Genomic DNA, 16,543 nt, shown 5'->3' with positions numbered 1-16,543 from the left:
TGTGCACAAAGCTTGAAAGCTGAGGGGTGGTGAGATGCATAAAACAGGGTAAAGAAAACAGACCAAACAACAGAGCCTTTAACGAGGCAAAAAAACTACAGAGGACGAGTGGGAAAACTCTTTTACGAAGTCAAAAAGCTAAGCTTTTTCTTTTTTTTTTTTTTTCTTTTTTTTTACAATGTTCAAGTTTTATTATAGTAGAATAGATTTATGTTTGAAGGTGCACTGGCTAACTACAGAAGCTTGCAAACACATCCAAGATTAGTATTCCAGCAGCTAACCACATATGGAAGAGCAACATCTAATGTTCTTCATATTAGATAGCTAACCAGTAGCATTTTTTAAAATATATTTTTAGGGCTTTATTTGCTTTTACCACTTATGTGTTATGACCACAACGGGGCCTTCTGCATTACCTTTATATATGAGTCACCTGCTCAACCCAGTGAGCTAAACCATATGTAATAGAGACAGCACATGTTAATGGTCACGAGTATAAAAATATAAGATATAAAGATGCTAAAAGTTTTTAGCAAACCTAGTGCACGTGAACCAAAGTTTTTAGCAAACCTGGTGCACGTGAACCAATCGATAGGCCAGGGATTCGAATCAGACTGACTGGTAACCGGCTGGTTAACCACACATGTGTTTCATTACTTGCCCATCTAGTTCATGTGTGTACAACATGCACACAGCAGTGCAGACAAATAGTCATGCACTCATAACCACAAATTAAATTAATATAGAACTTATTTACTGTAAAACAAAGACACAATGCACACAAAGGTAAACCATGGGGGGAACCACCACGAAAGTGTAAAAACAAACCTTTTAGACACTTAAATCAAAGGTCACCGCTTTAAATCTTTGCTCAGTATGAGTGAAGCAGTTACAAGAAACTTTTGGTGATAAGTAAAAAAAAAGAAAGCAAAAGGATCAATATCCTGTTATCTGGTGAGGTAAAATATGTCAGGTAAAGTTAACTGTTTGTACCTCTTTGCAGTAGCAGAGCTCTTTATTTTCAGTTGTTTAAGTGAGAGGAGATCCTGTAACTTACTGCAGATTTTACAGCTGCAAAAGCGCCACAAAATCCATGCTTTTGACTTTTCTTTTATTTGGCACTCTGCTTTGTTTTTGTGCAGTTGAAATATCGTAGTGAGTAATGGTGATTCAAATAAGGAAAAGGAGAACAATACAGTCAAGGGCAGAAAGGAAGACAAGCCTGAGATGGGAGGAAGGAGAGAGAGAGAGAGAATCGAGAGACTATCTACATGCGTTTTTGTGGTACAATGCGTGGTTAAATCATCATTGTGCTTCCAGCTGCAAATGCATGTGCACGTATCTTATCCAGCGAGTTTGCAAAGAGTGTGTGTCTCTCTTGCTCCCGTTTCCTCTCTGGAGCAGAGCAGTACAGGAAGGCCGGCTGGTTGGCTGGCTGCACAGGAAAGGAAACAGTCTCTATCAAACAGCAGATGGAGGACAGCATGTGCTTACACTGCAGAAACACACACATAAGCACCGACATGCACACACATGTAGCCCTACATACACAACGAATTATGTGCGAAAACAGTAGCTTTTATTAGTAGTATGACCCAGATTGTACGTGTCAGGTGCTGGGAATCTGAACCTTCCAGAGTTGATTTGAAGGAGGAAAATTGCATTTTATAGGAACTTTTGAACTGCTTCCATAACGGCAAGGACGTTTTTTTTCTTCTTGGAAGGTTGTAATGCCCTTTCAACTTGTATCAAAGCATTTTTCCCCCCTAGCTACACATTGCTACAGTCTCTTATAGCTTTTCAGCTTTCAAATGTCTTTTCACGATTGAAAAACAGGCCATGGTCATAGAATAATTGTGCATAGACTTTTGTTTTCACCTGGTTCAGAGCATTGTTTTTGTTCAAAGTTGAAAAAAGGCAGATATGGAAATTATTCCCAAACAGTGTGTAAACTTCTATCAGTAATGCTCCACAGCTGTCCGACCCATTTCATGGGTGTAGGCATTAGCAAAGCCGAGATCTCACCTATTTGTTACGTTTGTGACCTGCTGATCAAAAGTGTTTGTCTGTTGCCAAGATTTAGTGATACCCAGTATGTCATGGCCACCTCTATGGTTTCTGATGCACTGTCATACCTCTGTCAAGAGTTATTAGCAACAGGATAGCTACCATACTGGCCTGGTCTCAACAAGCTTTTGTCAGCAATACGGAGACTGGATGTTGCACTTCCTTTTTCCAAACGGGAGCGAACTCTCCAAGAGGCTTTCGACTTAGGCTCGTGTGTGTGTGTATGTGTGTTTGCTCACTTGTGCAACAAGCCTGCTTAGGAGCAAGGACAATGAGGCTCACTATGGTGCCCAAGGCCTCAGTGAATGACTCATATTTCTATAGGATTCAGGCCAAACAAAAAGGTTACACAATCTTAATCAACAAAGTGGTGCTCATAATATGCTCAGCAGAGGCAGTGATCCCGTGAAAGAGGATTGTGAAAATTTGTTAGGTTCAAGTTTGGGTAACATAATTAGTACGCTTCCTCTTTTACTTTCTCTTAAAAGGAAGAGTGTTGCCTTCTTCTTTTTAAGAAGAAGAAAGCAGTCAGTGCACATTCTGACTTTCTAAATTCAGGATTATGCCACAAAAGACTGGTGTGTTTTGTTTTTCTATATGTTTGTCACCAGGTTCAAGTGACTGTTATTCCTGAAGATGAATAACATCTCTCATTGAGGAGCAATTTTGCTATGGCAACTGGAACTGTGCAAGAGTAAAATTTAGCTCTTCCTGCAGACAGTCAAGAGACATGATAGAAACCGAAAGACAGTCATGGTGTCTCTTATTGAAAGGATTGTTCTAAAGAGAAGGATTTTAAGGTCTGCGTCTGCACCGAGCAGACACGTCTGCTCAATCTCTGCAGAGCAGCAGAGGCAGGCTCCTCATCCTCTCAGCGTGAGCCTTTCACTTATCCCTTCTGGTCCCTCCTCTCTTTTCCTCGCTCAGAATCAAGTGGCTTTTTGTTCTCCCGCAGCAGTGCTTATCACTTGTTTCTCCACTGCTGCCCTCACTCCCTCCTCCCCGTCCTTCTTGTGGTAATGAAAGGATATTTTGGGGGATAGATCTTGTCTGCCCTGTGAAGATCCCAAAGGAGTGTGGTTATCTTTCTGTCTGTGTCTGAAAAAATGGGGTTCTGTGCAAGAACACCCCCTTCTCTGGAGGGCATTCTTCCTCTGAGAGCTAGGTCTGTTTTTAATCCAAGTCTTTGTGTCCGTGCGGATGTTAAATAACTCCCATACCAGAAGAAAAGCTTTGTGGACTCATCATTACAGGCACTAACACTGCACTTTATTTGAGTTCATCTGAATGAAGTGGGTTTGCTCTTTCCCACAGGATTTTTCAATTGCCTGTTATTTCTACGCTTGGATAACATGACATAGGGATGAGGCATACATTGTCAGGGGAAGGAGTCTGTTTGGCCGAATTACTCTTTAAAACCTGATTCCCAGATGGCATCTGACTCAGCTGTTGTTTTTCCACATGTAACTACAGCTTCACCTGTCTAATCACTTTTATTGACCATAAAACCTCCCAAAACAAATTTACAGTCAGTTAAGGAGGTTAACTTTCCATAATGTGACCGGTAGTCATCATTTTCTTTATAGCTTTTGCTGAGATGTTTGCTGAATAAAGGCAACTGCTGAGGCTTAGACTCAGAAAGGCTGAAGTTTCTCAATTGATTTCTTTCTATTAAATGCATCAGAACAGCTAGACCCATAAAAGAGAATCTAACTGAATTATTATTGTGTGGACGTGCAGAAGCTTTGTATGACAGCAATAGCTTTCCACTGCTAAACAGTATCTCAGTATAAGACAATTTCTATTAAAAGCAAACATAATATAGCATGAGCTCTAAATATGTCGTCATGTAGAGCCTCTGAATGGAGTCTGGAGCTGCTTTCTCCCCGCTTAATCACCTCTTGACTCTCATGATGGATGCAGATTGATAAATACCATAATTATCTTGGAAGTCATGTATTTTCAAGTAATGTAGGCCGAGCATACACTCAAATACAAAGAACCCAACAAATGGTTGCCTCATATACAGTAATTTAGGTCCTTATTTGACCACTATATGTTACACTTTGTGCTTTTAATGGCCCTACAGGTTAACAAAAAGATTGCTATATGTCATATTACTGACTAGCTGCTACCTATCTTCTTGTCTCTCTTTCCTTCTGCATGTCTTTTGCCTGTTCATAGCAGAGAGGGGATAATCACCAAGTTGCTGTGCAATGAGAAGTGTCACAAGCCCGTTTTGTCACTTGCAGCCCAGCTGCCATGCATTACTCAGACTATAGGTGGCTCTGATTCGAGGCCATAATTGCCCTGCCTCCGAATAATTGAAAGAGGGGAGGAGGTACATCCCAGAGGTGTCAGGATGGGAGAAAGATGGATGCTGCGGTGTTCAACTCTGTCAGGTTGGAAGATATAAGGGGCTGGGAGGACATGATGAGAGTCTCACAGGGCGCCTTTTTCACCTGCTCAGACAAACGCATAGACACACATGTTGTTGATGATCGACCACTAGCAAAATTATTTCTGACGCGGTGGTTCTCAAACGGGCACCGGCACATGTGTTTCCCATGTATCCTTATTGTAGCTCCATGTGTTTGTATTCCATGGCAGGCAGTGTCGCCTTGCCTGCCAATTGTTAACAGATTTGGTGTAGAAACTTATGCATGGAGAGTATCTGTGCAGGCGTGCAAATCTGTGGATCTGAAATGATTAAAAACCCACTGGCTCTTTGGAAAATATTAACTGTGACTGTGTGCATGTGTGTGACACGTACGGCTGTGTGAACACGCAGACTAAATGAGACTCAAAAAGTGTACGCTCAGATGTGGCGTATGCTGCAGACACCAGACTGGAGTAAATATTTACTACCAATTATGCTCTTGGTTTCAAGGCCTCACCAGAGTGTGACGGCAGCTTCTAAATGCTATAAACACTGGAGACATCAAGTCCTATGCTAAATTTGAGCTACTCTGATATGTTATGACCAGAATGTTTTTAAGAGGATTATCAATAATCGCTTCTGATCTCACTCTGTGTTATTTTTAACTAATATGTAGCAGATAAAAGCTCTTATTTTTAGGTAGGGCACTCTAATGGCATTGCTTTAGGGTCAGGCATAGAAACGGCCACGTCTCAGTCAGCAGGATATTTTGGCCTCAACCTGGCAACCAGCTATAACTCTCTTCCCCTGGCAATGGGTAACAGGGTTTTCTCTTTGCTATTTTGCTAAGTACACAATGCCTTATGCATTTATACGTAACAGGATAAACAAGTGCAAGCTTTTTCACACAGCTTGGATCTCTGTAGGAGATGATACATTTGTTCACATAGAGGTAGAAGGCTGACACTGCGGAGTGGAGCCAGCGGGTCCCCAAGGTCATTACCGCTACCACGGCATCTGAGCGCCTTGGGAAAGGAGGCACAAACTGATTAATGACAATGCTAGGAACACAAGAGGGGAGAAACCCACTCTGCAAAGAGAGCAGTGCTGCAGAGCTAGAGTTGTTACTGTAAAATGGTGCTATAGATAGTGTGAGATACCGCAGAGTGTGTCAAAGTACTGAACTGCATCTTATAATCTCTTAAACTTGATGGACGCTTAATGCATTCAGTGCTGAATGGTTTGTAATTATAGCCAGTGTCTCAAACGTGCATTCTTTCTAATGGTCAGCCAGGGGTTGCAAAGAGAAGGCACATTGGACTGAAGTCTGATAAAATTACCTCAGGAAACACCTCCTTGATGTATTTATGGTCACAATTCATAGTTAGGATTAACATTTAATACAAAATTGTGTTGATTTTGTAAATTATGGTCACATTTACAGTAAAGAAGGTTATGTTTAAGGGTGAGCCTACCATGTGATTGACAGTTGTTCCTGTATGAGCCTGCAGTATGCCTTGCTTTTTCAGTTTGAGTCACCTGTTTCTTGTGACATGTGTTCACAAATACAAGATGACGCCAGTCAGCTGAAGCTTAAAAGAGGACTTGGGCAATGTCATGATGGCTACACTCATCTTTTATATACAGTGATAGTGAGCAACCAAGCTGGACTTATCTTATCTTGATACCTTTAGCACACTGTGCTAATATAAACCAGAAATCATTCCATGTCCTTGATTGACTAGAGACTCTTTGAAGTGCATTTTGTTACTCTGCACTGCTTGTTACTCCTAAACTAATAACATTAATATAAATGGCTTTATCTTTACTTGTCTCTGGTTGCACTGAACCTAGTTGGTGTAATTTAGACCAGTGATTCCAAAAGTGTGACTCGGGGCCCCCTTGTGGGCCACAGTAACAATAGAAATTCAGTTTGAAATTGATCAAGTATGTATAGTTACATATTCAAGGTAATTTATTCATTTATATAAAAAGTAAATTAAAGCTGGTAATCTTGCAAGGAACTCTATCTCGGATGGAGTGAAGATGTAAGATTGGGTGGGTCCCTTGTGGATTTTCTGGATTTTAGATGTGCTGCAACACTTGCAACTTTAGACTGTCATACTTTAAGGACCAGTAGTGTGGTGAATGGCTTTACCATTTTCCCTTTTTCATGCTGTTATACTTCAGTTTTGACACATGTTCAACTTTTAATTGACTTAGAATCTGTAGCTGATCAAGGAATCAGATAAACGTATGGTTTATCATAAGTTCCGTATAGAACAGAACTTAAATTTACACCCAGTAAATGAAACTTTTTCCCCCAGTTTTCTAATTTTCATTAGCCTTCATTAGACCTCTACTGACTGATACCTGACCTCATTAAAATGCTATTAATTTGCATTTTAGCACACATGAAAGGTGATTCTAGTTAGAATCAGAATATTTTCATTTACTACTGAATGATCCTGCCCTCTTCTACCACATAAACATCATTTTAGCAATTTTCAACCATTGTTATGTGGTTGCCAGGCAATGTGGCGGCATACTAATATATCAGATATCATAATATTCAAGTTTTGTGGGTGTAAATGAGATTTTATTGCCATGAAATGAAAATGCGATATGATAAATGACAATGCAGTGTTTTTATAACATGACACAGTAGTAGGTGGTTGCTAGGCAACATGATGTTATAATATCTGCTATGGATAAGAACCTTCAAGTGCCTAAGATGTACCTTTGTGCCAGATTTGGTTGCTTAACTCCTGATCATGTTGGAGTCTTGAGAAAACTGACAGAGATTTTGTGTATTTTAGTAAGACTTGCAGGCAAATATGTAAATCAGTGTCTAGACTTTAACGTTAAATAAATATGAAACAGAAATAAAAGTGCCCATAACCAGGGGTCATGAATTGTGTCTGGGCATGTTAAATGTTAAAACTCTCTCTTACACTTTTTACTAAAAGGCACTTTTCTTTATGAAACAAAAGGCTGGATTGACATCAGCTTTTCAGTTTTTCATTTAGTGCCTCTGTGCAGGATTTTCTTTTCTTTAAAAAAAAAAATGAAGCGTACATGTGCAACATCCAACAGGTGCCACGCTGGTGGCAGCATTGCTGATCAGGTTGCCATGGAAACACAATTTGAACAACACCTTTATACATATTGGAACAAACTGGTGGTATAATAACTGAAATCTTATACCGGATTCTAATGGGTCAAAAATGGAGAAGACCGGGCTCCTGCAGTTTCATTTTAAACATTTGCATGGAGTAAATCGTGAAGCAGTCAGAGTTTAAAACCTTGTATGTTGTCTTGAAATCAAAGAGAAGCAGAAGTTTTAAAAAAAAACATTGAAAACCTTGTGTAACTAGGTTACATTGCGCGAGAAACCTCTGCACATCTGTGTGCACAGATGGACACTCCAGCACCATTTCCTCTGTCAATGCTGTGAATGTAGTGCACTGTCCTTTAAATAGCTAACCCAGCTCAGGTTTATACACTGCAGCTCCCCAGTGACTGAGACCACAGAGACAGCGAGACGTGTCACAGGCCGACTTACTCAAATAGAAAGTGTCAACTTGTTGACCGTGTTTTCTGGTCAAAACTGGTTGATTTAACACTTGCATTCTACACATTTAGGGGCTTTATGACGTTCTATAAGTTAGGTACCCAAACACCATAACATTTTATTGCATTTCGCCAAAAGCTGGGTTGTCACTACAGAATAAACATTTTAGGAAATGATTAAAATTGATAGAGCAGCTGAACTATTCTAGGTTTCAGTCCACAAACACCGCGAAACATAATCATACAACTTGCAATATCACCGTTTATTTTCACACCTATTCCTTTTTTCTGCACCTTTCTGCCCCGATGGCAAAATATTACAGTAAAAACTTTACACAGACACAGAACTAACCACAGCATGTCACACAGGACAGGTCTTGCAGCTTTCTGGATGAATAGTGTTTGTTGAGTTCTGTTGTGGTACTACCGCAAAAGAGCAGCCGAAAAAAGAAAATGCACAAAGTCACCTGATCACTTTTATTCTTGTAACAACCACAATTTAAGTGTGTTGGCACTGCCACCTGCTAACCGCGTCTGTATTAGTGATGTTTTTTTACCACAATAACACATGCACAGAGCAAAAACCCAAAGCGCATTATTCTGCAGATATGCATATAATTTACTTATTTTATTATCATCCAGCACAGAGCTCTACTGATTTCTAAATTCCAGAATTTATTATAAGAAAGTATCACCTACTTATATTTATGGTCGTATTTATTGTGTAAATGAGTACATTCAGTATAAATATTTTGATATTTTGTGACACAGGTTAATATTCTAGTAGGAAGTTTGAGAAGATTTCTTTTAAGTGTGAAGTCATAGATAGCAGAGTGTTGGCTTTAAGTGGGTATTGTACACTGATGCAGACACGTACAAAAGCAGCTGTGGACACCAGGGACAAGGCGACATTCCTGTAACAATACCTGAAGGGCTTTCTTACTTTGCATTGTAAAATAAAATCTCAGTGTACAAGTGCACTTGGTCAGAAGAAAACACCATCGGGCTGTCAAATGTCCACATGGATGTTGAAAATTGTGTTAGTTGGACTGAACTGGTGGATGTAGATTTTTAAATTTTTTATCTACATGCTTACTTACATTTAGTCCGAGCTGCACTATGTCTAATAACTGTATTCAAGCTTGAAGACGTTTCATGTATTTTGTGTCAAAAATCTGGTAAAATTGCTGGATACAAAGTTTGATCTACTGTGTGGTGTTTGGTTATCAAATCTCTTGAAGTACAGGCTGGCTCGACACTAGCACCTGCACGACTGTGGTGTGCACAGTGTCTCTCCCGTTGTCTTTAGCTAAGCTAACCTTTGTGATAGAAGGTTAAATTAACTGACAGACATGAGATTGGTATTGATTGTTTAATTTTCTCCCAAAATGTAGTCTTAAATAGGGCATTTCTGAGTTATAAATATGTTGATAATGTTTAAGTTTAGCAGGACTGTGCAGGAAGCAATGAAAAGAAGGCCTGAGATAACTTTTTCCCCCTTTTTAATAATCTGCCCTGCAGATTTTGGCTATAAAAAAACTTGTGGCCTAAAGGGTAAACAGTCTGGCATTATTTTGCTCGAAGGACACAGTGTACCTCCCGCCTCTTCAGCCTGTCACATCACCCCTACACCCACAACCCATTCTCTGAATTCCCAAGCTGATGTATCTGAATGGACAGAGAGACTCTGTGCCCAGAGAAGCCACGTTCAGTAGAACTGACAGTCCCGAGAACACCGTTTCTGTCAAATGCAAGGACAGCCAATTTCTCTGTCTTATCTTCTAATTGTAACAAGCTTGTCTTTCTGACAGTTAAGATCCTAGGGCTAATTAGTGAGACAATGGAAGACCAGGGGTATCATTATGTCACTTCTGTGGTGTTTTTTTTTTAACCTAGACTGAAAGAATGGCAGAACATGGAGCACACCACAAGGAAAACACAATTCCACAGAGAGCAATAGCTCATCCTCCAAAACACAACTGTGTCAGGGAAAAACATTTATCAGACTACTGATTTGGGAATAGATTCACCATGACTCAGAATTCCCACATCGCCTTTTTACAAAGCCTCCCTGGTGACATGAATAGGGAAAATAATGCCGTGTCGCCACAAGATGTTTTTGCTTCACGCGATATTATCTCTACAGAGCTCTCCAGCTGTGGTCTGTAAACAACAGAATCTGTATCTTGTAGCCACGCATTATTAAGATGTGAACACAATCCAGCTATCACGTTCCCACGCCTTGTTAGCTCATAGCCAGGAGTCATTGATCTTGTTGCCTCACAACAATATTTTTTACCACTCATGTAACCAGGGGGCCTCCTTTTCATTTTTAGAGTTAGAATGAAGATCTTTATATTTGTGTGATTTGTCTTACTGATATCTGGGCATGTGTGCGTATGTTATGAAGTACGCTGGTTTTCAGAGGAAGCAGGGTATAATCAGTCAAATCAGTTGTGACTCACACAGTGCACACCACGTGCCAAAGGTCTCTGCTAACAGTTTCCATAGTGGTGACTTTTAGGTGAATCAGTTTTATGGTATTATGATAAAATGATTTCTTATATGGCAACGAACATATACAGGAAACAGTCAGGTCAAGTAAATCTATTTATAAGCACATTTAACTACACAGGTTGACCAAAGTGCTGTAGGTGAGGTTATTCAGACATATTGTGTCATAGCAATGGTTGTCATTTCCTCCTGAGATCCCAAGGCATTCTAAGACCAAATTAGATATGTAATCCCTCTAAAGAGTTTCCTGAAAAATCTCTAAAGAAATGTTGCTAGAAAGCCTTCAAAGCAGATGCCTGAACCAACTCAGCTGTGAAGTAATTCCTTCCTAACAGGATTTTTACGAGAAATGTCAAATTTGGGTCTTTTGTATTTAAGTTTGCCTAAAATCAAGTTGGTAAATTTATAGTTCTGTTAACACAAAATCTTGTTTAGCGTTTCCCTGCTCAGTTGTGGTAGAGAAAACGCAAAAAAGACATTTTTCCCTAAAGGACTTTGCTGTCTCAGATTGGCCTTAAATGCACTTAATTCCTGAAACAAGGATTGTGCCCACTAATATGTAGGCATGCTAAGGAAATAAGGTTCGGTTTTGACAGTGACCGTAAACTTCTTAATAGATTTTAAAAAAAAAAACAGCAACAAAAAAAACAAATTATTAGAAAAATCAAGAAAGTAGTGCGAGCTTAAAAATTTGATGTGATACTGATTTTTCCTGCTGTAACTTCTCTGTAAATTACATGTTCCATGTTCTCTTTAACTTACTCTCATATAGTGTGCCTCATATTAAACAATTTCCTGTAGTTGCACAAAACCACAGAAAGATACATGAGTTAGAGCCAGAAATCAGCCTTTGCATTCTGTCAAAGAATATGAGCAATAATAATAATAATAATAATAATAATAATAATAATAATAATAATAATAATAATAATAATAATAATGGATACTTTATTGATCCCCATGGGGAAATTACTTGTTTTTCTCTGCATTTGACCCATTCACTCAGTGAAGCAGTGGGCAGCCCACTAAGCAGGCGCCCGGGGAGCAGTGTGTAGGGACGGTACCTTGCTCAGGGGTACCTCAGGGTAGCCGTTAAGTGGATTCGAACCTGTCAGTGTCCACTAGCCCAGTCCACTATATGTAGCATTCATTTTTTTAAAAAGATGTGTGTGGTAAAGCAGCGCAGATAGGATAAATGGAATATACTAGAGTAAGCATAAAATGTGATTTATTTTTATAATATTATTATACATAGATATATATACATAATATATAGTAAGCATTTCTTTTTCCAGTATTCCAGCACATACACAGATGGTGCTTAACTAATATTGCATTGATTTATATTAGAAATCTCATCCTCTACTTTTATCACATCCCATCTACACAAGTTGTTCCTTTTCTATAGCTGATGCCTTCCATTCTGTAGCCCAGGATAAGCAAATATGCCACAGAGGTAACTCTATGCTTCGGTAACCTGGGTCATGCATGCCACTGAAATGAGTAGCTGTCTAGCTGGCCAAGACAATCCCCTTCCCCAAAGCTAGTTGGACATGTCTCCTATAATAAAATAAAGATGCCCCCCCTCCCCGAAGCTTCCATCTCCCATGACCTATTTTCTTTATGGCTAATGGTTGTTGGCTAGCTGCTGAGTGGTAAATGCACAAAGGACAATACACAGATGAGAGCACACAAAATGTGATTATAACTGTTTGACTAGGATCTGACCCTAACTAAAGGACAGCTGTTTTTTGCTGAGTTAGCTATCCAGAGTAATAGTCGGTAGTGTTATTAATAGTATAATAGTGTGAGAAATGTCCTCACAAAAAGAGAGGAAAGGAAGTTGGTGATCTCCTCAAAGATGCTAATGAGGTCAGACAGGAGACCACTGCACCGACAAGACGGGAAAAGCTGGAAAGCAGAAGCTGAACAGCATGTAGTCCCAAAGGAGTAGTTGAGTCACACAGGGGGTTGGAGGCAAAAACACGACAGGGTGACATCTCTGGAGATGATACGGGAGCCATGAACTGGGAGAAGCTTAGAAGAAGCAGCAACACTTAACCACAAGACACAGCCATAGGCCTGGCTGTGAGCACTCCGCTGGGTGTCCCTGCTGAGCCATCGTATACACAAACAGACAGAAGCAGGATACATAAAATTCAGTGCAGCCTGTGTAGAGGAAAGTCCCAAATGGTGCTGCAAATCTATTTCCACATCACAGATACACCAAGCCTTACCCCAAGGATTCACACACTGTACAAACTCAACTCAATAACCTCCCCCCTCATCCGAGCCTGTGACATTTGCAGAGAAGACCTTAAAGAGGGGGATAAGAGCAAAGACAGAGCTGGAGAAACGGGGGTGGGGAGGGGCTCCTCCTCTTCCTCTTTTCTCATTAGAATTCTCTCATCAGTCTTCCCCACAGAGCAGGGGCTTGACATGTCAGGGTTTATTAATTGCTCCAGGAAATATTATTGACCTGGACCTTCTGCGCCTTCTCTCCCCACTGCGGTCGGTGTCTCTGCTCTGCTGCCTCCGCATTCCTTTGGTGTCCTGCCTGGACCCATTACAGGACACTGCGGCACAGCGTGGAGGCTTCAACACAGTGTCTTCATTGACTATGCACTTGGCCTGGGTTTTCTTTTCACTGCAGCTGCAAAGCTCCACCTCACACACACATACGCTCTCTCTCCCAGGCACACCTGCAGCCTTGGGGAGAGAAAGCGCACACTTCATTATGGTGTGATAGAAGCTCTGTGTTGGTGCCCTTTGCTGAAATTCCAACTTTTGGAATGCTTTGGTGAAAAAAAAAAATCTTTTTAAAGGTGCAAACATCTCAAGGCTTATTGGTTTTTAAATCCCACCAGTAGTTTTTTTTTCTTTTTTCTTTCCTTTTTTTAAAAAGAGGTGCTTAAATCAGTCCGATGTGAATCCAGTCTGACTGCTCAAACATTAGAATCAATTAAATTATCTGGTTCCATCTACGAACGGCAAAAAGATAATTCAGTTGCGACTCTTGGATGTCACTGTACAAGGACAATCTGAAAATCTGTGTGTGTGTGCAAGTCTTGTATATTTGTGAATTTGAACAAACATTTGTGTTTGCGAGCAGTGAAGGTGACAAAAGGAAGAGTATCTAATGTTTTTTGTGAAACCTCTTGGTGTGCGTCGCTTGATTTCATGCCTCGTGATCGTACTCTCAACTTGGATAGGACATTCATTTATAGCTCAACGTCATATGACATCTAGTGCTTTTGCTGGCACACATGGGGTGTGACTGTGGGAGGTTTCTTTAACTTTAAAGCCCTATTCTTGGTATATCCTGGAATTGAATTGCATTGGAAACTGCCGAAGGAAAACAGTTGTTAAGACTACTAACTTCTTTCCTAATCTGAAAATACATTGATGAGTCGAAATGGTTGTAATAATTGTGCTGCCATAACCTTAACCATCATGTGAAACCCCTTTCATATGAAATTACTTTAAATGAAAGCTTTAAAGGATGTGTTTTTCCTTGGCCTGTGTATTACCTTTGGATGCTTTATTGCTGGATTTATTAAGGAACTATGTTTTTTTTTGTTTTTTTTACCAGATTTAAAAAAACAAAACAAAGAACAATAAAAAAAACAAAAAACTGGTCTATTGTGCCACCATGTGGACATGTTTGGCATTACACTGGGGTTTTTATGACAGCACTAATGAATGACCAGGATATGAGTGTGTTGTTCCATTGTGTCCCAGCGAACTTTGCACCGATGAGCACATTCCTGAAAGCAACGGTCATGAATAAAGAAATGAGCCTCATATCAACCAACCATGGCTTTTGTTTCCTCTGAATAGTGATATTATCCAACTCCCACATCCACATGAATCTTGAGTTTGCAGGCATGTCTGGCACTAAATTTAATATCCGTCTTCATTTTGTTTTTCTGCAGTCACAATGGTTCTACTTTTGTTTGTCACGACAACAACAGCAAACAATTCCACAACAGTGAACAACAACAGTAATGACGGTAAGAGCACAAACAAGGTCACTTCTACCTTAATGTGTGAGACTGCACAGCACTCAACAATCTGTGACAGCGACCAGATCCCATCCCCACACACTGCACTCGGTGCTTTTCCATAAGATATAATTATAATACATCTTCTGCAATGCAGGCATCAGCTTGATAATAGCCTTTTTTTCTTACACAGCCTTGTTATTACCAGATCACAGTGAACTTCAGGAACCCTGGACAGTAATTTAAGGCTTATTGTACATCTTTATAAACACAGATAATGGTCGGCTGTGTGGCTGTGACTCTTGGTTGAGTCGCCACTCTAAGAGTCTGTTGTTTTCTGATCGACACTCCAGGAGGATGAAATATGCTGATGCTTATCTCTATAGACAAAATACTGCTTAGGCCAGTTATTAAATCAGCTCTGTGGCCACAAGAGTTTACTGGAGGTGCTTTGCTTCATCAAGTATTTATGTGATGAGTTCATGTGATGCACACATGAATGCTGCAGAGCATTTGCGCACACAGGCACATATATTATCAGTCTTGCCCCCTCTTCCTGTTTCTTTGTTGGTGGTGTTACATGACCCCTGGCTGTGACTTTCCTTCTCCTTTAAACAGAAACCACAGGTAACCAATACATCATCTCCACTGTGCTGGTTGTGTCCCTGCTGGTGCTCATCATCGCACTGCTAGCCTGGTACTTCCTCAGGTAAAAACTCCCACCCTGCTGGGATTCAGTTACTTCACCTTATCCCTCTCCCTGCTCTTCACTCACTGGCTATTAGCCAGGCTCAGGGGCAGAGCTCCGGTGACAAACACTTCCTCCTTTAGTCATTAAGGCGGAGCCCCGTCAGGAAGTGCTGTAGGCTGACTCCCTCTCATGCTTCGAACAGAAAAGACTGTGACAGTAGAAGTAGGCAACTTAACAGAGTGAATAACAAATTCTGTACCGCATTCAGACTACAACTCTGTCTCTCCTTGACATCAGCTAATGAGAAAAAATAGCTTCTCAAGTTTCAGATGGTAGGTTGGATAGCTTTTTTTCCAAGGTTATCTTTTGGCAGATGTTATAATTTAACTACAATGAAGAACTTTGGTTAAACGAAAACAGCGTAGATGATTTTACCATGTCATCATCTTTTCTTGTGTTTTACAACGCGGTAACGTCTCTGTTCTTTTCCTTGCAGGTTAAAAAACCAGAGGAAAGCTGTAGTCACAACAGTTGACAAGAAGATACCAAATGGCATCCTGGAGGAACAAGGTAACACTGTGAGACACATTGTAGGTTGTAGAGTTAAAACGTGGTGCACAGAAACAGAAACTTAAAGTGAAAAACAGGCTAGAGATTAAGATATGCATCGATAGGGAGCTGCAAAGAGGTTTTATATTTGTAACTGTATATGCAGGTTGTCCCACCATTGCCTTGTGGTTGTTTTAAACTTCCTGTGGTTGATGTGAAAAACAAAACGCTCTATTATCTTTACCACTTTGTATAGCTTTTTGACAGCGTATGTAAGATTAGTTTGGAACATTATTGGTACAAAGGGTAGTTCTTCTCTCTGAGCAGTTTTTGACAACTTGTAGCGACATCATAATAGTTTCATGTAAAGTACCACATGACAGGAGCTATCAGCTCTTACAGGAAACTCGCTGAACTCACTGAACATGTTTCAATCTTCTTTTGGAAGTATATTTTTGTCTAACGCTACAGAGGAATGTAGAGAGCATGTTGTATTTATCCAAATGGGAAATAGTATATCACTGAGCTAAGGGGAAATAAAATACACAACACACCCCAAATTTGTTGTTATATCTTGTTGACATCTTGCTGCCGATCACAATAATTTTAAACATGAAACGGTGTCATATTACAAAAGTATTTTATATGAAACTGAAACTTTCACTCGATAGGGAAGTGTAGTACTTAATTGCTTTTTAATTCTAAATTCTACACGATTTGAAAGATTGATTAATTAAAGTAATATGTCTGTATAATGAAACTATA

General features: G+C 40.0%; 1 protein-coding gene across 6 annotated transcripts in view; it reads left to right on the top strand.

Moving 5' to 3' along the window:
* ptprea (protein tyrosine phosphatase receptor type Ea) overlaps positions 1-16,543 on the top strand; it is a 63,786-nt gene that overhangs the window by 32,089 nt on the left and 15,154 nt on the right. For 4 of the 6 annotated variants that reach the window (XM_082544984.1, XM_082544987.1, XM_082544986.1 and 1 more), the window contains exons 3-5: positions 14,470-14,547; positions 15,157-15,247; positions 15,726-15,799. In XM_082544984.1, the coding sequence (XP_082401110.1) occupies positions 14,475-14,547; positions 15,157-15,247; positions 15,726-15,799 (238 nt within the window). In that variant the 5' untranslated portion in view covers positions 14,470-14,474. Of the gene's footprint in view, positions 1-14,469; positions 14,548-15,156; positions 15,248-15,377; positions 15,562-15,725; positions 15,800-16,543 lie in introns of those variants that run through there. The other 2 variants (XM_082544988.1, XM_082544989.1) reach the window with 2 other exon arrangements.

This window comes from Aulonocara stuartgranti (assembly GCF_965226115.1).
Source record: "Aulonocara stuartgranti genome assembly, chromosome: 8".
In the NCBI taxonomy this organism is placed as follows: Eukaryota; Metazoa; Chordata; class Actinopteri; order Cichliformes; family Cichlidae; genus Aulonocara; species Aulonocara stuartgranti.
The sequence above is the reverse complement of the archived record's forward strand: the minus strand, read 5'-3'. Positions and strand labels throughout refer to the sequence as shown.